The sequence below is a fragment of the Microtus pennsylvanicus genome, chromosome 19 (genome assembly GCF_037038515.1).
Source record: "Microtus pennsylvanicus isolate mMicPen1 chromosome 19, mMicPen1.hap1, whole genome shotgun sequence".
Lineage (NCBI taxonomy): Eukaryota > Metazoa > Chordata > Mammalia > Rodentia > Cricetidae > Microtus > Microtus pennsylvanicus.
Window position 1 is genome coordinate 8467975 of NC_134597.1, and position 27707 is coordinate 8495681.

At 37.0% G+C, this 27707-nt stretch overlaps 1 protein-coding gene across 1 annotated transcript in view; it reads right to left on the reverse strand.

Annotated features, from left to right (window-relative positions):
- Positions 1-27707, reverse strand: part of Thsd7a (thrombospondin type 1 domain containing 7A) — a 365115-nt gene that overhangs the window by 98488 nt on the left and 238920 nt on the right. Inside the window, exons 5-6 of the mRNA XM_075953378.1 lie at positions 18380-18535; positions 16687-16899 (exon numbers count right to left, since the gene is read on the reverse strand). Of these exons, the coding sequence (XP_075809493.1) occupies positions 16687-16899; positions 18380-18535 (369 nt within the window). The remainder of the gene's footprint in view (positions 1-16686; positions 16900-18379; positions 18536-27707) is intronic.

Here is a 27707-nt window from a genome sequence, read left to right on the forward strand (position 1 = left end):
ATAAGAAGCCATAATCTAGAAGAGGCCAAACCATCCATGAGCAATGGTCCTTAGCAGGGACTAAGGCAAAAAAAAAAAAAAATACAAAACAGCAATTATTGCTTACTTGGCATTCCCAAACGGTTCTAAAAGTATTGGAGTGTTTGTATTTTTGGAATTTTTGTTAATTAAATGTTTTCTTATGGAAAATGGGGATTATTGTTACTAATTAAAAATGCATGTTACTTCAAGATGGCTATTATTAGGATTTGGCTCATTTATATTCTGATAGTTCCAATACTGATTTCATTACTTTTTAAGTATACCTTGTATTCAGCAGTCAAACAATAATTTTAGACATAATTTCTGTCATCAATTGTTTACTGCAATTGCCTGGCGAACCCTGCTCAATGTGAAGTATTTCCCTGGTTCTAAATGGGACTTTGATCTGCGTCTTAGCTATCTGTATACTTTTGTCCTGAACACAATGGCTTTTTTTTTATAGATAAACACCGTGACCAAAAGCAACATGGAGAGGAAAGGGTTTATTTGGCTCACAGGTTATATCCAACATTTAAGAAAGTCAAGGAAGGACCTCAATGCAAGACCCTGTAGGCAGGAACTGAAACCAAGATCATGGAGAAATGATATTGACTTGATCTTGGTGACTTGCTCAGTCTGCCCTCAAATACAACCAAGGATCCCCAGTCCAGAATTGGCACTGCCCACAGTGGATTGGACACTCCCACATCAATCGTTAATCAAGAAAATGGCCCACAGACATGACCACAGGTCACCATGGTGGAAGCAATTGCTCAATAGAGGGAGATTGCTGAGCAGACCTAGAATTCCAGTGAAGTGCTGATTTTAGTCTTTGGTAACAGGGATTCCCGACATGGAGAATAAACACGACAGCGTTCTGGGTGAGCAAGACAGGTGGACAGAACATGCAGGCACAGAGAACAATTTAGGGTGCTGTTTTTAAGTGACCGGACTACTAGAGTGATAGTTTATTGATAGGGTATTAAACTATATTAGTGGCTTTGAAGAGTAAAGTGTAATGGACAGATGTAGGAGAGATTTTAATGAAGGTAACAGCAAGGCCTTGAAAGCAGGTAGTATCTTGAACAAAGGAGAGGGAAGCCAAAGTAGCATTAGAGATTTTATGCATGGGTGACTAAGATAAAGCTAGAGCCATTAGCAGAAATTAGCACAAATAAAGAACATTTGGCACAATTCTAAGTTCTAAATGTGGTCCTGAGAAGTCGTGCAATGTCTAACCAATGCCACATTCCTGTATAAGCAGACAACATGACAGAAATTAGTTCTCCCTCTGTATATTTAAGATTATGAAATATCTTCCCTCAGGATGCCCTCATGTGGCAGGGAATTAAGAAACTGCTGAGATATGAAAGCTGAATCAAAAATAAAATAAAAATAAAACCAACTGGGTTTTTTGCTTGTTAGTAATACTATAATTTGTAATGATTTATAAGTACAAGTAAAATCTTACTATAGAACTATTTTGGGGGGTATTTAAGAAAGGTATCTTACTTAAGGTTTCAGTCACTGTGAAGAGACACTATGACCACAGCAATTCTAATAGAGGAAAACAATTTTTGTGGTTTACAATTTCAGAGATTTAATCATCATCTCTATGATGGGAAACACAGAGGTATGCAGTCAGGCATGGTACATGCCATGACCAGCAACACTTACATTAAAAACATTCAATTCTGGTGGTTCACAGTTTTAGAGGTCTAGACCATTATCATCACGTGGGAAATATGAAGGCATGCAAACGGGCGTGGTGCTAGAGAAGGAGCTGAGAGCTCTACATCTTGATCCACAGGTAACAGGAAGTGAACTGTGACAGTGGAAGTAGCTTGATCATAAGGAGACCTGAAAGTCCCACAGTCATACACTTCTTCCAACAAAGCCACACCTCCAAATAGTGCCACTCCTTATGAGATTATGGGAGAGCTAATTACATCCAAGTTCCACAACAGCATTCCTCTGTGTAGCTCTCGGTGTCATGGAACTTGCTCTACAGATCAGACTGGCCTCAAACTCAGAGATCTGCCTGCTGCTTGTTGCCTTTCAAGTACTGGGATTAAAGGCGTGTGCCACCATTGCCTGGCTGGAACTAAAATATTTTTATTTAAACACACATATTTTCTGTATTCCCAAATTTTTTTGGGTTCTGATTGGGTGGCAGTGTTCATAGTCTGGTCCTCTCTGGCAAATTGTCAAGTCAGTGTGTTGAAATCTAGGGGCATCTTGCATGTACTATAACCTAAATATTTCATAGTTTTGCTGAGCCAATCAGCAGAATAGAATCTAGACTTTAGATGTTGACCATGTTTTCTCCTGGTACAACTAGACTCTCCTTCTTCTTAGCTGTTTAGGCGGGAGTGGGGTTAAGATGTACTGTTTTTAAAAAGAGCCCGGACTCCAATGACTTAGAATAACACTTTTATGTATTTTAGGGAAACTTAAGTAGAAACTAATCCTCTTCAGAGGAATAATCATCTGATCTGTATGGGATAATAAATAAATATTAAAATACAGAATATAATCAAATATTTACAGTACACAGAGGGATGATTTGGGCTTGAAAACATTTGCTGTCTTACAGATGTCTAATCAGGCAATAAGCAGCTCTCCAAAGGTTGAGCTCTCCAGGACACTTGGAATAGATCTTAGAACTCTTCTTGTATGTGTAGGAAGTCAAAGCAATAATAGGAATTACTCTACTTTGAAAGAATTATTGTCTTTCTCTTCTGTGAAAAAGGGTAAAAGTGAAAAGAAATCAATACATACTCAAGACTATGGTTAATGCATATCTCAAATCCATAGGAAATACAATTTGGTAAAAAGGAGTTTTGAAAAGGAATGCTCTTTGTTCCCTTTTTTGACTTTGACAGAGTGATTACAGGATTATTCTTAAAAAGAAACAGCAGGGAGACGGCACTGCCTTCCTTCATTTTAACAAGAGATAAACACTTCTGTTTTCTGAGAACTGACAGGCACATTCTTTATAGAGATTATCAGGTTTTCACATTTAATATTAACCTTTCTATTGACCAAAGCTACATTTTAATCCATCATCAAATCCACTGTAAAATGTTTTATTGTTTTTATCAAATTAGAACCCGAGTATATTACACTAAGCTTCCTTTATGACTCAGCTTTGACTTTGGTTTATCATTTTCTCCTAACTGAAATCAATAAATTATATAGATCATATTTTCAGTTCCCTTGTATGGCCTAGGCTTTTTATTTAAACCCATACTGCTAAGAAATACTAGTAATATGCATATCAATTATTGGAAAACCTAAATATCATAACATTTTCAACTTAATTTTAGAGTAAAATGTGCAAAAAATAGTCAGACAGAGTATACGCAATGGACTACTTATATATAGCAGAACTGATGTATAGTATTATTTTATTTTCTAGGAACCTAAAAAATGGTTTGAAAGTAGAGGTTTGTTAATATTATATTTATGCTTAGCATGTAAAATTTGCCCAACAGTTTAGTGAGTTTAAACATGTAGTCCCTGTTGTTGGACACAATGATACACTTAAGATTTGGAAGTGGGTCACTAGAGATCTTTTTAGCATCTCCTCCCTACTTGTCCGGTCTATGCTTCTTGACTAAGGGCACAGTGTGGCTAGCAGTTTCTTGATCATGTAGCTCCATGGATCCAATCCTACACATTGAGCCAAATAAACTCTTCCTTCTTAAGTTCATTTCATCAGGTATTTTGGTGCAATAATGAAAAAAAGTAAACAGCATATATAGGTTTATTACATACTGTCACATGGTGGCCACAGGTGTTTACACACTGAGTTCAGATATAAATTTCTCAACATCATCATGGGGAGGCTACAAAATAAATTAGAAGTGGGTAATATAACTTCTGTCTTTATTTACTTGATGAATGTCATTTGAAACATTTCTTCTTTTGAAGATAACAACTTACAAAGGGGATTTCTTATGAAACCAGACTCTGAAACATATGGTTGTAGATCCCTGCCTTGTAAATTGAATATGTGATGTTGGAGCAAGACAGTACCAACAAGACCAATAGAAAACAATTGCACTATACTGAAAAACTTGAGATTGTTCTTTGATTAACTTTCTTTCATTTCTAAAGTTTCTTTCTTTTGTTTTGTTTGATTTTCGAAAGGAAGACCATTTGTTTCAAGTTCCCTTTCACCCTCCTGCGGCTGGAGTTCTGTTTCTAAATAATGATCACACCACCCTCCAAACACTTCTTATTTGGACAGACTGTTGTGCACATTGTCTCCTCTTTCATGAACTCTTGTCATCCACAGAAACTTGTCTCATATTTCTGCTTGGAATTTATGATAGGTCTGAATCCTTGTAGGTTTCTAAATGCTTTCCCACAGCTCTGATTTTAGTCTAACATATCTTAGCCTTCTTAAGAGTTGGTATTCCTCTGTTTAACAGAAGTCTTCCTCCTCTCTCTGTCTCTGTCTCTGTCTCTGTCTCTGTCTCTGTCTCTGTCTCTCTCTCGTGTGTTTGTGTGTACTTGTGCATATGTGTGTGCCACAGTTTACATCTTATGTGTCTCTCCTAAAGGCCCATGATGGTCTCTTCCTTGATGTTATTAGTACTTCTTGTTGCTGCTGTTGTTATTTTTTTAGTTAGGAGTCATGTCTTAGTGGGAGGTTTTCATGTCATTGGACACATGCTTTGAAGGGGAGAGTGAGTCTTTGTTTTTTTCTTCTTTATTCCCTCCCTTTTTGTTGCCTGGCCATGAAGTGAATGTAGTATTTTTACCTTGTGATTCAACATCTCCATCAGAGGCAATGGAACCTTTGTTTGTAGACTAGAACTTTCAAAACTGTGAGTCAATATAAGCTCTTCTGAAATAAATTGATTGCTTCACATTTCTTGTTTCAGTAACAGAAAGCAGATTAACAAATTTTACACATGAACCTTTGTTCAATGTTATAATCACTGGGTTCCAAAAACTGACTCTCAAAAAAATATCAAAAGATAAAATCTTGCAGGAGATATTCTTCAAAATTCAGGGATTTATTTTTTGGCCTCCTGTTTATTTTTTTATCCTCATGAAAAGATAGCATCTATTTGCTCCCGTGTACTGACACTTGAGAGTAATTGAATTTGAAGGCACATCCAGATGTTAATAGGGTGTGCAATTTTAGGCCAAGTTTTATCTGACGTGTGGTGGGCAAAGCTGGAGTTTGCAATGAGAGCAATAACAAAAATTTATGTATAGAAAAATTGAGAATCGTTTCTTGAAAAGAGGTGGTGTCTAGGGATAAAAGAAAGGAATTAGTGATGGGCCAGAGACTTATTGACAGCCTATTATGTGGCTGTAGAACTAAGAAATAGGCATGCAAAGATAATAAGACACTCTCGAGCAGCGACTCACAGTACTACTTGGAGCATTAGACTGATTGCTTTCCAAATGGTGCAAAGAGTACAGCGGCAACATAAAAGGAGGGGTGCCAAGGACAAATGGCGGAGTGAAATGACAGAGAGCATTTTGCAATTACAAAATTGCTTTGAACTTCACAAAGAAGCCCCCAGGAAGCCAGCAAGTGATTGTAAAACAGGCACATTGTATAATCTAGCAAGGAAGAATTCATAGGAAGTATCTTAATGGCTACATAAAGAACACTTGATACTATAACAGCAGTATCTCCAGTAACTTCCCTGGTTCTTCCCAATTAAAGTAATTTCTTTTCAGACCATCATCCTGGATGGCACTATCAGAACTTTCCTTTAAGATAAGCTATCTTTTCTCACCTGAACTAATGCTATTGCCCCCTTATTCTGTTTTTCCCTGCGCAGGAAAGCTCAATCTCAACAAAACAATGCAAGTGATTATTTGAGAAGATGTCAATGGTTGCTCGTTTGCTCAGATGCTGGAGATGTTTATCTTATGATGAAAGTCCTGGAATGTTCCCTGCCTCTGCAATCTCTCTAGGCCCATCTTGCAAGTTGTTTCCCACTACATAACTTCACTGCAAGCACACTGAGTACTTGGCTGTTTCTCTGATATCTAGGGCATTTATCTCAAGTTGTTGCAACAGAGGAACATTCTGCTCTGTTCTCTGTTCTGTCACCACGTGAAATTTGTCTTTCTGTCTACTTTATGTTCCTCTACATCATCCCTTCATCAACAGGGTTAAGTTGTGATGACATATTCTAGGCTCTTAAGCTAAAGAAGAAATCAAGTTCTAAAAAAAGATGATGAACTTAACTTTGGTAGACAGTGACTTTGGAATACCAGAGGAGTTGGTTGGGGCTTCCGGGTGGCAGAGAATTGTAGGGTACAGTCTTTGGGAAACAGAGCTAGTAACCTGTGGTCAATTAAACACGACTACTACTTTTATTGAGTACCTCACATCAAAATGTGTGCTGTTTCACAATTTCTTTGGTCTGCTTAGGCTTTAGAATAACTTTGATCATATGATTTGGGGCAGGGGTGTTAAACTGATCTCTGAAGACTTTTTAACTGAGTCAGTGAAATTAATAGGAGATAAGTATCAGAGAGGAATCCTTATGACAATCCAAGGAGCAAAGAAGAGGGTGGAAAAAGTAATGACAGAGATGCATTTCTCTGTTGATTTAACAATCTCTTGCCTAATTTGACCATAACTTATTCCTTTTATCTATTCTGGTTTAAGAAAACACACATACATAAAAACTGGGTGCTCATTCTGTGTTTTTACCTTACCACTGCCTATGACAACATGGGGTCTTTTTTCTTTTGAATTGAGCATTGAGAATGATAACTTTAACAATCAAGTGGTAAATTTATATTAATAAGTGGTAAATACTCAAATATTTACCTAAATTTCATGGAAAATCTTTGTAATTTGATTTACTTAAAAATTGGCCATATATTCCTCTTGTTAGCTATAACATTGCATTCAAAAACCATTGTCCCAGTACCATTACTTTTTTTAAAAAAAGAAATTTTATTAACAATGTTTCAAAAATACATTATAACACACAGATATCAGTATAATTGACACCTGATCTTTTAAAAAGTCCATTATAAAATTGTGGTTATTACACAGCAAGACTGAAGTGTATCCTGTTGTCTTAAATTTTCTAAAAGCATATAATAACTTTTATCTTTACAACAAATTAAATAAGAATCTTAGGCCAATTATATAAAATAAACTCTAACCTACAGTGTTAGATGATCCTAATTGTATGTAAGAGACCTCAGATTTAAACACAATACCCAATCTAATTATATTTCAAACACATTAACAGGCAGAGCAGGATAGCATTCTACTGGAAGGGAACTTCTTAGGAGATTTATTACTTAAATTATAGAAAGAATATTTTGTTATAGGATGGGTTCTTGCATTTACAAGATCAGTCTTTCCATGTAATGACCATATAATTTGTGTTAGGAAATAGATTTCAGTGCCAGTAAATGATAGTACAGGTGAAATGCTATTATCAGCTAGCTGCATAGAAAAGTGCACTGGACTAAACTCAGAGCTGTCACCCAAGCTACATAAGTAAATCTTCTTTAAATAAAGCTCCACTATACATTTAAATACACTTTAGGTTAATTACTGGTCTCTCATTCTTGTATATCATGATATTCTTATCATTGGTGTTGATTTTGATAAAATATTAAACAAAAGCATTTATGTGTAGAAAAAGATAAAAATCTTTATGAATATATTTTTTATTCAAAGTCATTAAATGTATTCTGATATTTAAAAATAAGAATCAATCTAAATGCCTGCTTTGAGTCTTCAGGTATGTAGCCCTCTAAAGTTCTTTTAATCTCTAAAGATAAAATAGAATTATTTAAATTTCACAGAGGAACCCAGTAGCCCAGACACTCTTGAGAGCAAAAGAGCTACCATTAGTAATGAGCTGAAGAAGCCAGCTGTCTCTTTCATACCAAAGGGCACTGATAATTAGCTGTGGCCTGCCTCAAGTTTCTTCTGTATCTTCCTTTGAATTTTTATTGATGCATTTGATTCCAGACACATCTCATATCTACTACTGCTTCCAAATTTCTTGTATCGCTCTTCAAGATAACAGAGGTGAAGTACAACTTCTCACATTTTAATTTGAAGGACATGTTAACTTGTTTTGGTGTTGCTATTATGCAGGGGAAATAGAGTACACACATTTGTTCACCAAAATGAACAACCGAAGTCTTCTAAAATGAAAACCAACATATCCTAATGGTCAATCCTTTCTAGGCTCAAAGATACTCTCTTCTTAATCTTTTAGTTTAGATACTATTTCTACTCTTTTGTTTATCATGGAATCTTCTTTTGCATGTGTGCCCATGGTCAACATGGATGCCATGGAATCTCTTTCATTGGTTCTTTTTATCCATTCAGATTATCCTGTCCTGATAAAGCTTCATTCTTCATAATTGACTGATGGCCTTTATTTGCTAGGCTCTTGGAATGATGAGGACAGTACTAACTTTGTCTGATCCACCTTCTTTCTTCCAGTTAGCAGTTGTGGTCTAGTGATTGATGCCAACCATATAAAACCCAACATATTTCCTTCTAGTATCACCACCTTCAAAGTTTAATTTATACTGCTAAGATTTTATAAAGTTAGACCCAATGTGCAAATCAGGTTCCACTGTACAGCAGTCTCGTTCCTCTTACCCTGTGGTTCTACTTGGAGAGAACTACTGGAAGCTTATGTATTAATTCTTCTGGAATTTGTGCCATGAGCACTTTGTTGTTGTTCACGGCAATTGAACAGCAATAGTATGTCTGTTGAACTTGTCCATATTGGATTCATAATCTCAGTTGATGAGGGTGACTGGCCAGGTCTCTTCCACTTCATGTGGTAGCCTTTAGTTGACCAGATGAACCTCTTTCCACCTATGTACTAAATTTCCCAGTTTTCCAGAGGACCTAGCTGGAAATGCAGACAATACTTTGACACCCTATATTGTCAATGACTCTAATGCTGTCAATGTAGACTACAAAAAAGAAACACTTCAGCAGCCACTCAAACACCAGAGACAATAGAAAATATTAGATATTGACAAGAACGAGATAGAGGAAGCTATCAAGAGAACAAAACACAGGAAGGCCCCAGGAATAGATAGTATCATGGTGGAGGAGCTGGAGGTGGCTACACTAGACTCAGGGACTAAGGTGCTTCTCAGACTCATCAGAGAGATATAGGGACACAAAGTGACTCCCATGGAATGGAAGTACTCTGTCATAATTCCCATACAAAAGAAGAAGGACAAGCTGGACTGCTCAAATTACAGGGGCAGTAGTTTGTTGAGCCATAGCAGCAAAATCTTCTCCTCCATTATCCTGCAGAGAATCAAGGGCAGAACAGAGGAAATTCTACTAGAGTCCCAGCGTGAATTCAGAGCTGACAGGAGCACAATTGAGCAGATCTTCGCTTTGAGGCAACTGGCAGAAAAATACAAAGAATTTGGAAAAGACTTATATGTCTCTTACATCGATTTTGGGAAGGCATTTGATAGCATTTGGAGGAATGGACTTTGGGAAACTATGGGATTCTACAGGTACCCAGAGGAAATTATAAGAATACTAGAAAATGCCTATAAAGATACCTTGTGTCAGTCAAAGTCTGTGGAGAACTAAGCGATCGATCAGTTTAAGACACTCGTAGGAGTGCTGCAGGGATGCATCCTCTCAATATTACTTTTTAAGATATTTCTGGAATTAATAATAGCAACAAGCCTGGAGGATGAGAAGATAGGCATTCAGATAGGTGGTGTGTGAATTAATAACTAGTGTTTTGCCAATGATACAGCACTATTTGCTGAAAGTCCAAATGAGCTTGAGGCCATGGTAAATAAACTGGTGGAAGTTAGTGTAAACATTGGAATGAATGTAAATACTGAGAAGACTGAGATACAGCAGCACATGGGAAGAGAGCACAAGGATTTTAACATTGTAATAAAGAATCAGAACCTCAAGCAAACAGCCAACTTTGTCTAATTGGGAAGAAACTTCAGTTCAAAGGTGGGAACATTGTTGAAGTATGGAGCGGCGGTACCCGCCCACCCGCATGGCTAGCTTTATACCCTGAAATAATTACATGGAAACTGTATTCTTTTAAACACTGCTTGGCCCATTATATCTAGCCTCTTCTCTGCTAACTCTCGCACCTGGACTAGCCCATTTCTAATAATGTGTGTAGCTCCCCAAGGTGCGCTTACTGGGAAGATTCTAGCCTACGTCCATCCTGGGTCAGAGCTTCACCGTGTCTGCCCCAGAGAGGAGAGCTATCAAGTCTGAGCTCACTTCCTCTTCCTCCCAGCATTCTGTTCTGTTTACTCCACCCACCTATGTTCTAACCTATGAGGCCCAACAGTTTCTTTATTAATTAACCAATGACCTTCCTCCATCAGAACATTTCAGAGGTCAAGAGGTGAACAGGGATAATGAGGGCTGCATTCCAGGCACTAGAAAATGTTTGGTCAGCAAGAGACCTAACAATAACAACAAAATTAAAAGTATATGAGACATTTGTCTTGAGCTGCCTTCTTTAAACTCTGAACCTGGACAGTGAAACACTCCTCAGAACAGCAACTGAATGTGTTTGAGATGGCATGTCTCAGGAGGTCTCTAGGCATCATATGAAGAGATAGGCTGCGCAATAATGATATCAAGAAACATCTCCATCTGCAGAAGGAAGTAAACTACAGGATATAGCAACGATGCTTAAGATAATTTGACCATGTTATGAGAATGAATCACAGAAGATATCTGAAGATAGCACTGCTTGAAGGAGTGCATGAGACAAGGCAAAGAGGAAGGCCCCAAATATGCTAACTGACAGCATAAAGGAAGACTGAAACCTTGCGTATAATAATAACACAAGCATCTAAGATTGCCCAGGATAGGAACAACTGGAGAGCTACCAGAAACTAGCTGCCCGTGCATGTTTAAGAATTGCTGGGACATAAATGATGATGATGATGATGATGATGAAGGATGATGGTGGTTGATCACAGTTGTGGGTACAATCGAGTGCTGGGTCCTGTGATTTTTGATGATGGTCTGATGAATCCTAAACCTATACTATTTAATGATAGTTAATTTCTAACTTGAAAGGAATGAGGTGCACTAAGGAGGGAAATGACACATTGGTATGTGTGAGAGTGAATTTTCAGAGAGGACTTAGTAGAGAAGCATCATCATGGGTTTGGAAGGTACCATTTTATATGCTGAGATCCAGATGGGCTGAATAGGGGAACAGAAAAAAGTCAACTAGTAAAGCGTTCTCTTTCAATTTCCTGACCACCAAGATGTGAGATACTCCTCTTGTTCATGAAGACCTGACACCTCTGAGACTGTGAACTAAAATAAATACTCCTCTTGAATGATTTTCCTTGGGTGTTTGTAACAACAATAAGAAGATTTGACTAACATTCTACCTTTCCCATTTGACTCTTTGATTCATATTCATGTAGTGATTCTTCCTTGGAGTGTGTCCTAAATAAACTCCAGGCATTCTAATTTTTGATTAACTCATAATTCCAGAAGAATACATAATGCTTCTGAGTCAATTAAAGTATTAGCTTTGACCAAGAGCTCTAGCATCTTTATTCATAGAAAGCCTTGGTCTAAACCTTCTATTTCTTGTCTCTCCTACATCTATCTCTAAGTGATTTTTTTAAAAATAAATATCCATGTGGACAAATTGACTCAGTGTTAATTATTTTAATTTGCATAAAATAGTTTTCTGGTGCTTCAAATAGAATAACAACTTGTCTCATCTGTTCTATTTTGAATCCTATGATTTAGAAGTCAAATGTTCAATAGCTAGATATTTATTCTTTTGTTTCCCTCAAGATACTGAAAAGGTATATGCCCTTATTCTTCTAAATACTGACTACAAAGGATCAATGAAGAATAGTAGCAGGAAGTTCTCAGAGAAAATAGGATATATCCTTCCTTTCTTCCACTTAAGGGGGATAAGCACACACCCCATTACAGAGGGCAGAAATTAGTAATAAAATTTCTGAAAAGATTAAGTGGCTACATGATTAAGTCACTGCCCAAAATAATAGAACCTCATGTGGATGCTTTTATTCAGCTCTCTTGACACTTTTAATGTTAAATTGAAATATTTTTCCAAACAAGCAGAATTCTTTTTTTTTGAAGTTCATCTCATGGTAATCCCAACATAATGTAACTCTAAACCAGATTAGTCACTGTTTTCAATCTTAATTATTTCATTCATAAATTGTATACACATATTCTTTTTCCCATTCTGTGGCTAAATACCTGGTGCTTAAAATAGAATAACAACTTGTCTCAACTTTGGATCCTATTATTTAGAAGTAAAATGTTCAATAGCTAGATATTTATTCTTTTGTTTCCCTCAAGATATTGAAAAGGTATATGTCCTTATTCTTCTTGATACAGGAGAGGATATATTTTGGTCCACAGTTTCAGACTGTTCATTATTTCATAGTAAGAAAGGGAAGTTATAGTGTTAGAAGCATGCAGTTGAGATTCTTCATCACTTTATATATTTGAAGGAAAGGAGATTGAGCTAGGATAGGAGGCAGGGCCTGACAAGAAACCTCAAGGCTAGCCCCAATGACCCTTTTCCTTCACCTTTGCTCCATATCTTAAACAGTCCACAATCTCCCCAGACAAGTCCATCAACTAGAGATAAAGGGCTCAAGCCCATGAACCTCTGGTGACATTTCATATCCAAACCGTAAAGCGGGTTTTCTTCTGTATTTTGAAAATTGACCCAGAGGACTATGACACTGAGTCTTTGGGTGAAATAGTTATTCCACTTGAGAATGTCAAAGCCAAATCCAAAAAAGCAATTCCTTCCTGTGTTCACAACTGCACCTGTAATTTTGTGGAATGAGGCATCATACTGACTAAATTACAATATTATTTATAGGACTGCGATGTACCTCAGCATCAGAGTCCCTTACTAGCCTCACAAAAATACTTTTTGTCTTCATAAAATTATGCATCAGATATGAGGGTGAATTGTGCCTGTTACAATCATTAATTAAATAACATTTACTAACAAGAATAAAGTAAAAAAGAACAAAGCAATCAACATCTGAAACTGCTGCTGAGATTTAGCTGCTTATAAGATTAAGTAAGAACACTGAGTTTGGGGGCATTCATACAGAACAATGTCAACATTCTGAAATGGATCCCTGTACGAAAACATTGATGCCATGATTTCTTTCATTCTTTCATGAGGAATATAAAAAAATAACATTTTGTTTATATATTCAAGCCATACTACTACAACTTCCCCACACTCCTATTTTTTATTCATTTGTTATCTTGAGACAGTTCTCATAGTTCAGATTAGTTTAGAACTTGCTATATAGTTCAAATCTGCTTGAACTCTTCATGTACCTCTCAGCCTCCCAAGAACCAAAATAAACTATTACACTTCTATTCACTTTAGTGGTGTTTGTTCTGCGTCCAACAAACCAATTTGGAAACAAAACACTCTTAGCTCCCAAAGTGTATACCTTTTAGTAAAATATAAATACATCATGGGAACTAAGGATGAGATTGAATAGTCTCAAAGCTTTAACACCATGTAGGATTCTGCCTTCCTCTACCCCTGAAGCAGGGCCTCCAATTGTGCTAGAGATCTGGCATTGGCTTTATTCAGGATCTTCAGTTTTGGCTACACATAAGATGTTTATCTCTTCTGAGATTGTCTTCCCTGTGCAATTCTGCTACATGCCCTCATTTGCAAGAGAATCTGCATAAAACTCCCTTGGCCCTTCTCATCACTGTCCTCAACCCTGTTCCGTACAAGACAATTAGAGAATGAAAAGCAGCAGAAGCCCTAATGGTCTCTGGAAGCCTACTTAAGAATATCTCAGAACAAAGCAGACACTTCAGATGGTGTGTGCCATTAACAAAGTTGTGAAATTTGTGAGAAATGTGGGACCAGAAAACTCTTTCTAATATTTTCCAGATTCATTGTCTCTAATTCTTCATGTCCCTAGTCGAACTTTAACATAATTATAAAACAAAATCTATAGTTGCAGCTTCAGCCTGAGGGTAGAGTCTGCACTACTAATCAATGTTAATTCCCTGGGCCCAATTTAATTACAAAGCAACATTTGGTACAGCTGCTAAACACTTACCAGGTGACCACAGGATGATACGGGAGCAGGATTTATAAGTCTCCAGTCTCGCTCACACTCTTTCAGCACAGCTACGGATCAGTCATGTACAAATTTTAGCAAACTCTTCGATTTATTCTAAAGATTTGCTTGACTTTGTCTATCTCTGTAACTGAGCCTAAATTACACCTTTGACAAATTAGTATTGGCTTCAGTGTGTACAAGGTCAATGTACTGATGGGAGAGATATCCTAGTAAGGAAAAAAATGTGACAATTGGACAGTATATGCACACCTCTTAGTTGATTTAATTCATTTCTTCAGGAGACAAATGGAAACGAACTCACACATATTATGAGATACTAACTTCTGTTTTACTTGAAACAAACAGTTTTTTGTAATACAATTAGACTTATCTAACATATTTCTGCTTTTTAAAAATATTCCATAAAAATGAAAAGATATGATTATTTGTATTACTAAAACTTTTCAATTTAAAAAAATTAAAGTTAACCACTGTTATTATTTAAGTAGGTGGCCCCTCCCCTATATAAACTATTTTCAGTCTGCATGATATTCATTAACATATTTGCATCAAACAAGATAAGTCTGATTATTTTGTGATAGGCTAACATGGAGGCAGAAATTTGATGATTAATTCACTTCTGTTGGAGTTTTTTTTCTCTATTAAAATACTCATTCTGCAATCCCTGGGACTTGAATACCTTCTTCGGATTTTAGAAGGGCAAGAGAAGTTATTTGAACAGAGAAATGAAATTAAGAAGAGGTATTAAAAGAAGAATTAAAGATCACTGATGGATTTTCAGCAATTGAGACTATGAAGTGGACTCAATTCAAATTAGGGTTTGAAGTGTGAGTTCTCAGTCTTGTTCAAAGAAAGGCAAAGATTATTTCTTTCTTTTGGTTTGCTTTCCCGTGTGCTAGGCTTAGAGTGCAGATCTTTGTCTCCTTTTCTTTGTGCTTTAGAGCAGAGCAGGGGAAAGCTAAGGATAGGATGCGTCATACCTTGTTGTACTTCATAAAACAAAGCAGGGCACAGAGATTCATCCTGAGAGATCTGGAGCAATAATCTTCTCCATGGTTCAATTTCAAGCACCCGCTGAGATTCTACCCCGTGTTGCCCTGTGTGGCAACTGCAGACTCTGGACAGGATGACCGATTATGTTTTAGTGAAAAGCTAATTTCAGTGATAGCAAGTCTGTTTCCCACCTCAGAGAGAATTCTTCTTACGAATGAGCAGTGACTGAGACACAAGAGGAAACAATTTTCTTGCTGGAAGAAAATAGGATGGAAGGAATTATGACGACTGCCAGATGCTGCAGTGCCCCTCTGGGGGCCCCAGGATGCTTCCACATATGCTGCAGACAGCAGAAACTGTCAGACCATGGGACTCTGGGGTTCAGTGCTCACACTTCACTGAGATGCAAAGTCATGGGATTTGAGAGTGAGCAGGACTCTTAAAGATGATCTGTCCAGAGGGCTTACACTGTGACTTTGAGTGTCCTATGATTCAAAATGTGGCTCAAGAACCGCTGAGTGTAGGGAGTTCTCTCCCACAGAGGAGCATCATTCTCAGGAAGAATGCAAATGTCTTATGTCAGATACCACATCAGGAAATAATATTTTCCTACATAATAACTAATCGTAAAGTCCAAGGTCGTATGCTGGTTGACGAAAAGAACTTTGTGGACAGCAACCCTCTACTGGCTAAACTGAACACCTGGAAGGGAGGAGACACTGATTTAGACACACTGTGCTGAGGTAGGCCTTGCAACATGTGGGCTCAGAGATGAAATTATATCATTAAGACAGATCTAGTGGTAATAAAGGAGTTCTGGAGTCATGCCAATGATCTTTTTGATTATTTACATTTAATAAGCAAGCAAACAGAATATTACTTAGAAAATTTTGCCTTTCCTTGTTATTTTAAAATTTGTTCTTTAAAACATTCTTCCACTGATGTTATTTTTTCTTATCCAACTCCATCTGCTCTACTTTCCAAGTTAAAAGTACTGTGTCTATTGATGGTGGAATGGGTAGAGATGATGCGCTAGATACAAAATGAAATTTTTCATCCATAAAGAATAATGCAATTATTTCCATGAAAATGTATACAACTGAAGATAATTGTATTATGTGAATTATGCCAGCCTTAGAAAGACAAATATCACAAATTTTGGATCATTTGTGGATTCTAAACTTTTATAGAGCTCAATAAAATCTTATATGTCTATATGACACAAGACCAGAAAACAGTATGAGTGAAGGAGACTAACAGGAGGAGGAAGGGGGAAAGAAAGGGAGAATGATTACTAATAGGGGGGTAAATGCACAGAAATGTACTTATGAAACTTAGAACCACGTATTACAAATATATAACAATCAAAATATTATTAATAAAATGCAAAATAAAATTAATACCTTGGGTAGTTAATGAAATATCTATACTGAATAGCAATAAGAAAGAGAGAGATTCATCTGATATTAACAGAATGTAAGATCACATCCATGCTGAGAAGCTTTTTGATAAACTATGACAAAGCATATGTCTTACCATCACTGTTGATGCATACGACCTCCTGAACTTGAGTGCCAGACCCACAGTCTTTTCCATTATCTGGTTCACAGTCTCCAAGTCTCACAGCTTTCCAGTCATAACAGGATGGCTCTTCACAGGGAATGGCTTCCAGTAAGTGAGGGCAGTTTCCAGTTGCCCCCGAACCTCCAGTGGGCTCATTCGTAATGCGCCGCTTCCTTAGCTTGAATCCTGAGTCATTAGGGAAGGAAATAAATTTATTGTTAATGCCAGTGTTCTAATATTTCAGAAAGATGATTTAAATCCCAGAGTGAATGCTAGATGAAGGTAGAAGGAAGAGTCATGAGGGAATTGAGTAACAGTGTATATATCACCAAATTGAAATATAATTTGGGACAACCAGTCATTTATTGATAGAAGAAAGAGAGGAAGGAAGGAAAGGAGAGATGGAGAGAAGGGGAGAGGGAGGAACCAAGAACAAAGGGAAAGCAGGAAGGAACAAGAATTAAAATTGTTTATGGTTCAATTATTCCCCTCTGACCCTTCATACCGCTGTATTCTCTCCCACACCTAAAAGCCCCTTCTACTGGCTAAGGTCTTACAGTAATTTTCCAATTTTTATGGTATTTAGAGATAAGTGCACATATTTAAAGGTTTCAAGCTAACATCATAAATGAGAGGAATGATACCACACTTGTCTTTCTGGGTCTGGTTTACCTCACTTAGAAAGAAGTATTAAATGTTGTGAAGAAATGGAAGAGTAGCACAGAGGAAGAATAGATTAACTAACACAAGACCTTTTGAAAATTCATATGGAAACTTAGTGGAAAATTCTCCTAAAATAGAGTCACATATAAAAGAGTTTAAATATAGTTATTCAATAATAGAAGGATATTCCAGCTAGTCATCACACACCGTCACAAAACACCCAGCCACAAAAATGGACTTTCTTTTTGGAGATTGACGGCTACTGGGCGTCATAGATTCTCAAATATTATAAGCTATTGCCAGTGCTCTTGATGGTAAGATACTATGTAAGTTGCAGGCCAGGAGAATCTATGCTTGTATCAGTCTGGAAACTTTAGACACACTCAAATATTCACAGAATGTGCTGTGCACAGACCCCAAAGAGAAATAGTAGCCATCTATTTTACCCAGCTTTGAACCCTGAAAGATACAATAACTGGTCTGGCAAGACATGTCCTCTGGTTCAATAGTGACATAACTATTATGGAAGTAACAAACCACTTTCTGATTGGATTTCAGGCCCAGTTCACATAAATGAAACCTGTATTTGGCAAATTATCAGGGTCAAGAAATTGTAGCTATGTATGACATTAGGGGAGAACCTGAAACTATTGTTCTGCTAAATGGACATATTATTAAGACAACCCCTTATGATTTATCATTACACCCAGAGAAAAACAAGTCTCTAAACTCTCATCAGAGAAGCCTCTGCAGGGCATAGTGATTAACACAGAGATTCACAACTGGCCAAAGGACAAAGAATAAGACTCTAGAATGCTCAGTCCTAAATAAGGTACCTGAGCCATAGCCCCTTCTCCCCAGCTCATCAATCAGTGTGATAGAGGGGCCAGAGGTGGTGAATGATGATTCCAAAGAAACCGTGTTTTCCAAATACAACATGGCAATTGTTCATATGAACTTATGGCAGGTTTGACAGAATCCAAAGGAGGCTACCGTTTCCTACCTTTTCTCCCTTGTTGGTCATTACAGTTTTCATAAGTACAGGGTCCCCAGGCAGACCAAGGTGAGACCTCACATTCAACTGGACAAGGAATGTGACACAGCTGCATGGTGCTAGGAAGAGGGCCACTGCATAATTTCGAGTCCACTGGTTTTGAAGCTGTTTGGAGAAAAATACGGACATCTCTTAATACTTAGACAAAGGTAGATGTTATGGCCGATACTATAATTTTTATGTGTGTGCAGAGGAGAGAATTTCAAGATGTGTCCCTAAGATATTATCGCAAGGTTTCTCTATTTGCTGAGAATAAACAGAGGACTAAGGGGGAATGAAGAGGCTAAGCGAAAGAAAGAGAAGCACATCGTCAAATAAAACTGGACTTGGAATCTGATGAATCGTGTGGTTTATAACTGATGGGCATTGGAATTAGTAAAACAAATGCAACTCTTCTAACTATCAAATTAATTCTACAGATGAATCCTAAACTTTTACATCCAAAGTCTAAACAGGGTGGTTTTTTTAGAGTACTGATCATGGTAGGAAAGGGCACATAACTTGACTAAACATGAAATAATCCATTTATTGGCTTCTGGTAGAACAGAATCCTTTCTACTCTGGCCTACTGTTTGCGGAGATGTCACTTGGATGTAGGGGAAAAGAAGATCCAATGGTATTACCCTTGATTTTCATGGTGAAGTTGATCCAATGATTCTCCATAAAAAAATGTCCACCCTATTATCTTAATATCTGCAAATCTAAGAGCTGCTAAGGAGTCTGATTTACAGTTACTTACGCTTAGTCATAAGTTGGTCAAGAATAAGTAAATGTTGTTTGCCTTTTCATCATTTTTCTTCTCTAGATTTGATAACTGCTGTTACCTTTCTTTGTACCTACATATATTAGACAGCAAATGTAAAGATCTATCCATAGATTATAATAGATACAATTGGTTATACTGACTGGTTAAGATGAATGAGCCAGGAAGATAGATAAAGTTCCATGGACAGGATAGAAAAAATATATCTGTGTTTATTATCTGTCACCTGTGGTTTGCCATTAATAGCTATAATTACTATCACGTCAAAAATGTTTTCACTACGTCTTCCTTTAGAAAAGAGAGTTTAACTCTGATAATTTGGATAGCCCAATCTTAGAGAATAAAGGACTTAAATGAGTGGTGCTGGATAGTACTCATTATTGTGAGGGAATATTGTCAGTTTCCAACTATGCAAGACTGCATCTAGATACTCATAGGGAACTAAAATAATTTAAGCTACTTATCTAACTTTTAAATAAAAGTACTTAAAATGTTCATACTTGAATGTTCCTGACATTCCTGTACATGTAACTGCAGCTAACACAAAGGCTCCTAGGGGATATGATGGTGTCTCCTCTCATGGCTACACTTGATATTTAGAAAAGTATTACAGTCTTTATTTATTTATTTTCAGTTCATGATTTTATTTATTTATTTATTTATTTATTTATCTATTTATTTATTTATTTATTTATTTATTTATTTAAGATTTCTGTCTCTTCCCATTTCCCTCCCCCTCCCCCAGTCAAGTCCCCTTCCCTCGTCAGCCCAAAGAGCTATCAGGGTTTCCTGCCCTGTGGGAAGTCCAAGGACCACCAATGGCAATGTATTTTGATCCTACTGCACGTACTGGCTTTGTGGGAGCCTAGGCAGTTTGGATGCTCACCTTACTAGACCTGGATGGAGGTGGGTGGTCCTTGGACTTCCTACAGTCTTTATTTTTGCTTTTTATTCCGAAAGATCTTTTCCTCCCATCCCTTACACACACCACAGTGGGAAAAAATGACAGGGCACAAAGGCTTTGGTTAGTCTGGAGCACAGTAATGATTCTCATTCAAGTCTGGGGATGTTGCAAGTGCATCTTATACAAGACAAAGCCGAGGATGATGGATTTTATTGCTTTCTAACAGGGCAAGTACTCCACATGTCATTGTCAGAAGATATGGAAATAAATGTTTCATTTCTCTGAATATAAAAATTCTAAGACATAGTGATACATATTTTCCAATATTCAATCTAATTGAAGATTATAACAAAGAAAAATATATAGTATGAAGTTTAATTCACTGAAAATTAAAACAAATGAAAGCTTTAATTTGTAAAACCTTTGACACTCAAAAACTTGCTTTACCGAGATCTGAATAGCTTCTAATGTTTTGAAATTATAATATAATTGCATCATTTCCCCCTTCCTATTCTCCCATCTAATCTCTTCTATAAGCCTCTCCTTTCTCTTTTTCAAATTCATGGCCTGGTTTCCATTATATAATACACATATATTTTCAAATACATAAATGCAGTCTGATCCATCTATATAATGTTACATATGTATGCTTTCAGGGCTGATCATTTTGTGTTAGCTAACCAATTGGTGTCATCTTCCTTGGGGAAGACTGTTATTTCAGATTTCAGCATTTCTTAATGGCCTGTAGTTCTTTGTCTAGAATTGAGGCCTCCTGAGTTTTCTCCATCCATGTTTGAACGCCTCTTGGTGTCATTCATGTTTAGGCAACCATGCTGGTAATGTTTTATGTGTATAGCTTCTGACATTCCTAGGAGACACATTCTTACGAACTCCGTTTCTCGGGCTCTTAACACTCTTCCCAGCCCACTGTACTAGGTCAAAACCCTGTGTGTCCACCTTTATTTATTTTTGTCAGAAGCTTAATTTTAGTTTTGATGTATTCCAAATGGATTAAAAACTTGCCCACAAAACTTTTGGACATTTAGAAGAGGAAGTGATGAATAAAGGTTAAAGAGAGTACTGTTACTGTGAAATACTCTTTGAGTCTTGCTCAACTGCTAAGTCAACTAAGTCAATGCTGTGACAATATATCTTCTAATTGACTTCTATTTAATAGATATAATTTTACACATAAAAACCTAGTCATTAATCAGAGATAGAAAGAAAAAAACATGTTTGTAATATTTATAATCCTTTTGTTGTCTGTTTTCTTAAAAACATTTTATGTATTGATTAATGTAAATCTCCAACACAACTTGAGTTTCTAAAAATTATGTTAATTTTATAATTGCTATTGTCCCATGATTCATATAGATATATATTAGATAATTTGATATTGTGTAACTGGCTTCATAGTCTCAAACACCGAGATAAGAATTTTAGATGGACCAGTTTTCACTCTTTTGACTTAGGTTTACCTGTAGCATGATGAAGATAAAATTTATCTAATACAGTTTTAAGTTTTATTGCTGACATCTTAAGATATTTTGCTTTATTATAATATTTAAACATATTTAAGTGTACACTTTATGCTTAATGAGGTTACAGTGTCTGAATTTCTTGGGGACATCAAAACAAACAAACAAAACCCAACACACAGTGAAACATTTGTAGGTCCGAAATATTTTTGGGCTTTGTGTGTTCAGAGCAATTTAAATGGAAACATGTTATTAGACGAGACAAACATAAGACTTCTATTTCCACTAAATGGTCAACGTATATTTTTTAAATTTAACATTTTATTTTTAGATAATTTTGTCCTATACCTGTTACACCTATGGTAAGATATGACAAAACTAATATGCAATTTGAATTGTCCAAATACCGACATTGAATATTGAAATAAATGTGAGTTTGAAGAGTATGCCTATGAAACACACATAACTTGAGCTCTGTATTCAGTGCTCTGCCTCATCTGGCAACCTCTTGTTGCATGCTCTCATTTTAAATTCTGGCTAATACTTCACAGCCCACCCACAACCTACAAACCACACTGTGCCACATCCAACCTCTCTACCCCATATCTTGTGCCAGGGTGTAGATATGTGACTCCACCTAAGTCACCCCCCACCTCCACTCACTTCCTCCAATCCCCAAGATACATTCAGGGTCTCATATCCAGGGCCTAGTCTGGACAGCTTTGCTTGCATTTAATCTCCAGGCTTTAGCTAGGACCCTAAAGGAACCCTGTGTACTCCATGGAGTCTTTCCTCCAAATCAGGTCCTACACATGTTAAGACAGGGACTAAATGGGTACGCTTGCCTGATCTCTCCCTCCATAGAACTCCTTGATATTCATATCTATTGCCAAACTTCAGGTTTGGACCATGACAAATCCTGTGTGCCAGCTCAGCCTTTTGAAGCTGCCTGACTTCTCTCTACCTAAGCCATATCTTACCTTCAGGTCCAAATCTGACCCACACAACTCTGCTCTGCTCCAGTCCATCAGACCCAGAACAAATAATAGGTCCACATGCACAGATTTCATCACAAAACTGCAGAGTATAAAAAATCATGGAAATATTTCCTCCCACAAATCCATTAGTTTTAAAGAAATGTCTGCCAAAGATAGTTATCTATATGAACCCCAGGACACAAAATTTAAAAGAACAATAAAAACATCAAAAAATTCAAGTTTAAAGATGATACAAACAGCCCAGTGAACTAAATGCTCAAGTGATGTCCCTTATCCCCCACAACACAAGCATAAGGTTGATGGAAATGATGACAATAATCCAGGATTTGAAAATAGACTTCAATAAATATGTAGAAACCTTGAACTTAACTCAAGCTGAAATGAATGTGGAATTGAAAAACTTAATAATTGAACCAGAAAACTCAAAGGAAAGTCTCAAAAGTCAAATGAATCAGAGAGAAGATAAAGACTCTAAGATAAAGTACAGGAACTAGACCAAACAAACAAAGGCTATGAAGAAAATGAAAACACAGATATCAACCTTTAGTTCAGTTAGATAGTTGTTGGCTACTACTGACATGTTGGTGCTACTTTACTCAAGGCTTACTAAGCAGAAAAGAAATAATATCTGGTGCTGGAAACCTAACCAGCTTTCTAGAGCTACAGAGGTCATGGACCTTAGAAAACAATCTACTACTAGCAATTTTCTAGACTAGAAAACTTCCATACTGCAGCTCAAATTATATCTGCATACCCAAAGGTAAGTGTAGCTATTGTCTCTCATCAAAGAAGCCTTTCTTACAGAAAATGAATACCATCATTGATTGTGTGGAGCCCAGTCCTGACAGATATCATAATTGCTGCCTTTTTGTCTGAGAGGACACCAGAGAAGACACAGCAGAAAGATTTTAGGAACCAAAATTCCATTAAACAGTCTTTTCTAGAAACAGTTATATGAATAAGGCCAGAGCAATTGCAATTATCAATGGCTAACTAACATGGAATGGGGAAATTTTATGGGCTGCACCTCTAGACAAAGAACTACAGGAAAGACCAAGCAAGAAGGAAAGACCAAGTCTTTTATTTATAGAAATAAATGAAGAAAATCCTAGACCAATGCCATAGATCAGTTCATCAACAAAATTACAGAAGACTTACATAAACAAAGAAACCATACATCTATACAGATATAAGAAGCACACAAAACACCAATTGGACAATAGCAGAGAAAGGAACTTTGAGCAGCATATCAGAGTTAAAATTCAAAGTATACAGAGTAAGAGTATTGAAAGCTGGAAAAGAAACAAAAACTACAAGACTATATAAAGAAAGTTACATTAACAGCTGATTTCTCAATGCAAACTTTAAAAGCCAGAAGAACCTATAGCAATACATTCTAAGTTTTAAAAGAGCACAAATGCGAATCCGGCAAAATTATCTGCCGTAGCTGAAGGAGAAAGAAACAATTTCAATGAAACAAACAGACATAAACCATTTATATCCAATATACTCTAACAACTAAATAACCTAAACAGAATACAGGAAGCAATATTCTGGGCTGAAGAGAGAGATAAACATAGCAAACAGATTGCAGAAAGAAAATAAATAAAGCAAGAAAGCTATAATTACTGAAACACAAAGTACTCCTGAGAACACCACCACCAATAACAACAAAAACATAACTATAATCAACAGCCATTTTTTTCAGTAAATAATACCTCTAAAATTAATTTCCTCAATTCTCTAATTAAAAGCTAGAGATAGACCGACTGAGTGGATCAAAAAAACAAATTTCATTTATCTACTAGCCTTGATATTCATCCAAGCCATCCATGGTGGACCAAAGATCGTTACTTTTTGGAGAGTGATCCTAGTGCTGCTAGGAAAACTTCTTGCATCGTGCTGAGATCACAAATTAGGTGTTTGCAAAAGTTTTCCATTTACTTTTCAGTAGAATCCTTAATATTAGGTGATTCATTTGAGAGTCACTCTCTTAGGAATTAGAGTATGCTTGAATTTGCCTTTTTTTTAACTGCAACGTGAAAGTGATCATAGATCCATTTTAGAAACTTACATGAGGTTCTTCTAAAATATTTCAATACAGGATTTTTGTTCCCTGATTTAAAAAAAAATATTCTTTTCTTATCCTTATCAGCTGTAGATTCTAGATTTAACATCAGAATTATGAAAGAGAAGAGATTAAATGTGAGGAAAGAGCTGGCAAATTAGCACTGATTGTTTTATTTTAAGATTTATTTATAGATTGCTTAATTTTTTCTTATCGTGTAGGATTTTTGAGACAAGATGTTTGAAACCATATCACAAAGTAGCCTAGAAATCATTATGTAGTCCAGGGTGAATTTGAACCCTTGGGAATTGTCGTGCTTTAACCTTTGGTGTTATTCAGTGATGAGCTATCAGCAGTGTTTTAAAAGGTAGATAAAGACTTCCAAGGCAGTAAACTCTTAATCAGAAGAGCAAGACCAGTAATGTGGGATTCCTCTCTGTATGTTGTGAATACCCATTGGTTAATAAAGAAACTGTCTTGGGCCTGCACAGGGACTAGAGGTAGGTGGGGAAAACTAAACTGAATGCTGGGAGAAAAGAGGCAGAGTCAGAGAGTTGCCTTGGAGCTGCCCCTGGGCACAGACGCACTGAAAAGTTGCTGTTAGGCCACGGCCTTGTGGTGATGCACAGATTAATGGAGTTGGGTTAAATTAAGATGTAAGAGTTTGCTAATAAGAAGCTGGAGCTAATGGGTCAAGCAGTGATTTAAATAATATAGTTTCTATGTGATTATTTCACGGGCTGAGCAGCCAGGAACCAACAAGCAGCCTCCCTACGACAGACCGCAATACAGTTGCTCTTCTTATCAGAATGCTGCCTGTCAGAAGAATCAGAGAGCATCACAGTATAGGACTTGTTAGTACTCCTGGCTTCAGCCTTCTCTGCTGAGCTGGAAAGTTAGATGAGACTGATTCTTTTCTACTTCAAACAGACTCTGTTTCGTCTCACAGGAGTTGGCTCTTACCATGGTCCATTCAATTCCTTCAACAATGTGGCATTATCGTCTGAAAGAATAAAAACTTCTCTAAGGGCCAAGCCTTTGGTTGACCTCTTCTTTCACTTCAAGGACTTGTGTGGTGTTTCTTTCCTGTTTTCATCAGTCATGTTCAGGAACATAGAAGCAAGTCCAGATTCAATGCTACAGAAAGTAACTGTGGTCATGGCGTGACTCATAAAATAGAATTGTACAATCTGTTTAAGTACTTACAGAAACAAAAGGAGACATTTTGCTTTCACTGACCCTGTTTCATAAAAGATAAGGACACTCATAAACTTGGGGTTTTCAAAATACACATCTCTAGAGCAACGGCAATCATTGTTAGTATTTAAACCTAACATATTCTGTCAGCAGCTTGACTGGAGCCTCCCAGTCCTACTAAACAGATGCACCATCTGTTGCTTCCCTGCAAATACAATTTTTCTTGCTTTTTCCTCTTTTAAACAGGACATACTGTAGAACATTACATATAAAAACTCCTACTGAAATTTTCTAACACTTCCTATTGACTCAAATTTCCACTTATAATGGCCCTAACTAAGAGAAAGGTGTGAATAGATACTGTAAATTAAAATAATCTGCTCTCAACACGCATATTAAGCAAAATATGATAGAATATTAGCATTTAGAAATTCGAAGAAATACAGTCTTCTTAAAAGTTAGTGTTTAAAAAAACTGAATATCAAATCAAATAAAATTTCCAACCATCTCCACACACTGGCTAATCTACCTCAGTAGCCACTGCAGCTACGCAAATGATGGTGTCTTTCATTCTGCTATGGCTACTAGAACAAATTTCCAGAGATGAAGCAACTTAAGAAACAATGTGACAACTTACTGTATCTAAACTGAAGCTCTGTTGGCCGGTGGAGTAGGTGGAGTATCAGTGGTGAGGAGAGAGATACAGGTTTATTCATTAGGAGTCTTTTCAATACTACAACATGGGACAAGTGGCTTCCACCCGAGTATGCTATTGGCCCAGAACAAAGACAGAAAATAGAGGCAGGGGGATTTCCTGAGCAGTTGTAATAAAGAAAGAGGAGACAAGAATCGCTCCAGAGAATTAAACATGTCATGGGTAGATTGACTGCACTGGCTTGTGTCTGTCTGCTCCTGACTCCCGGTACTGTAGTGAATCTATGTCTCACCCCTGCTTTCAAGTGTGTGTGTGGACTCTGCTCTATACCACACTCAATACGGCAATCCCCTCACTTCCTATTTGGCTTTGCTTTATCTTAATTTAATCCACCCCTCCAGCAGCTGCCATCTGAACTGGCAGGTTGGATTCAAATACTGACTCCATTTAAACAACAGAAATTTCCTTCAATGCTCCTCCTTTGTTAGGCTGTAGCATGAAGGGAATATTTTCTGGTCCACTCGTGACTGGATTTGTCGAATCTGTGCAGAGTCTCCTTCAAAGAACTGCAGTAAAGCACTACAGTCATTTCAGCTCTAATAAAAATAAACACCAATTGTTGCCGAGATACTATCATCATGCGGTACTGTAACTTTTTGAGATGTGAGAAAATCCCGAGGCGCAGTCATGATTCTCATGATCCACGCTGAGGTTTGCAGCAGTAGGTTTTCAGTTTTCAGCACATGAGGTAAGGGAAGAAGAAGTGGACTTCTAAGAATCATCTTCCAAAAACATGGGTTTGCTCTTTTTGAATAAAAACTTAGGAATAATCTAGGGCTGGGGAGTTTGAAAGTGCCCTTCGGATGATCCCCATGCAGTAAAACTCAGGTGATTCTTCCAAAGCAGTTTGAGAATTGCAGCTAAATTGAACCACAGGATGCCACAAAGCTCTGTTTAACTTCATCTTACCCATCAGAAAAAAACAAAAAGCACTCCAGAGCGGCTGTATGCACACCAGTGAAGGATTGCTTGCCATTGTCGTTGGCGACAAGAAGCCAAAGAAATTCCCGAAGGGTGTATTACTTCTTTCTACTGGTAAAAGAGTCATAGATGCTTTTCAGATTCCTAAATCCATTTTTATTTACCACAGCATATAAAGTGAGTTCTGTTAATAAACAGTGTATTCAGTTAGTACACTGTTGGAGGATTGATGC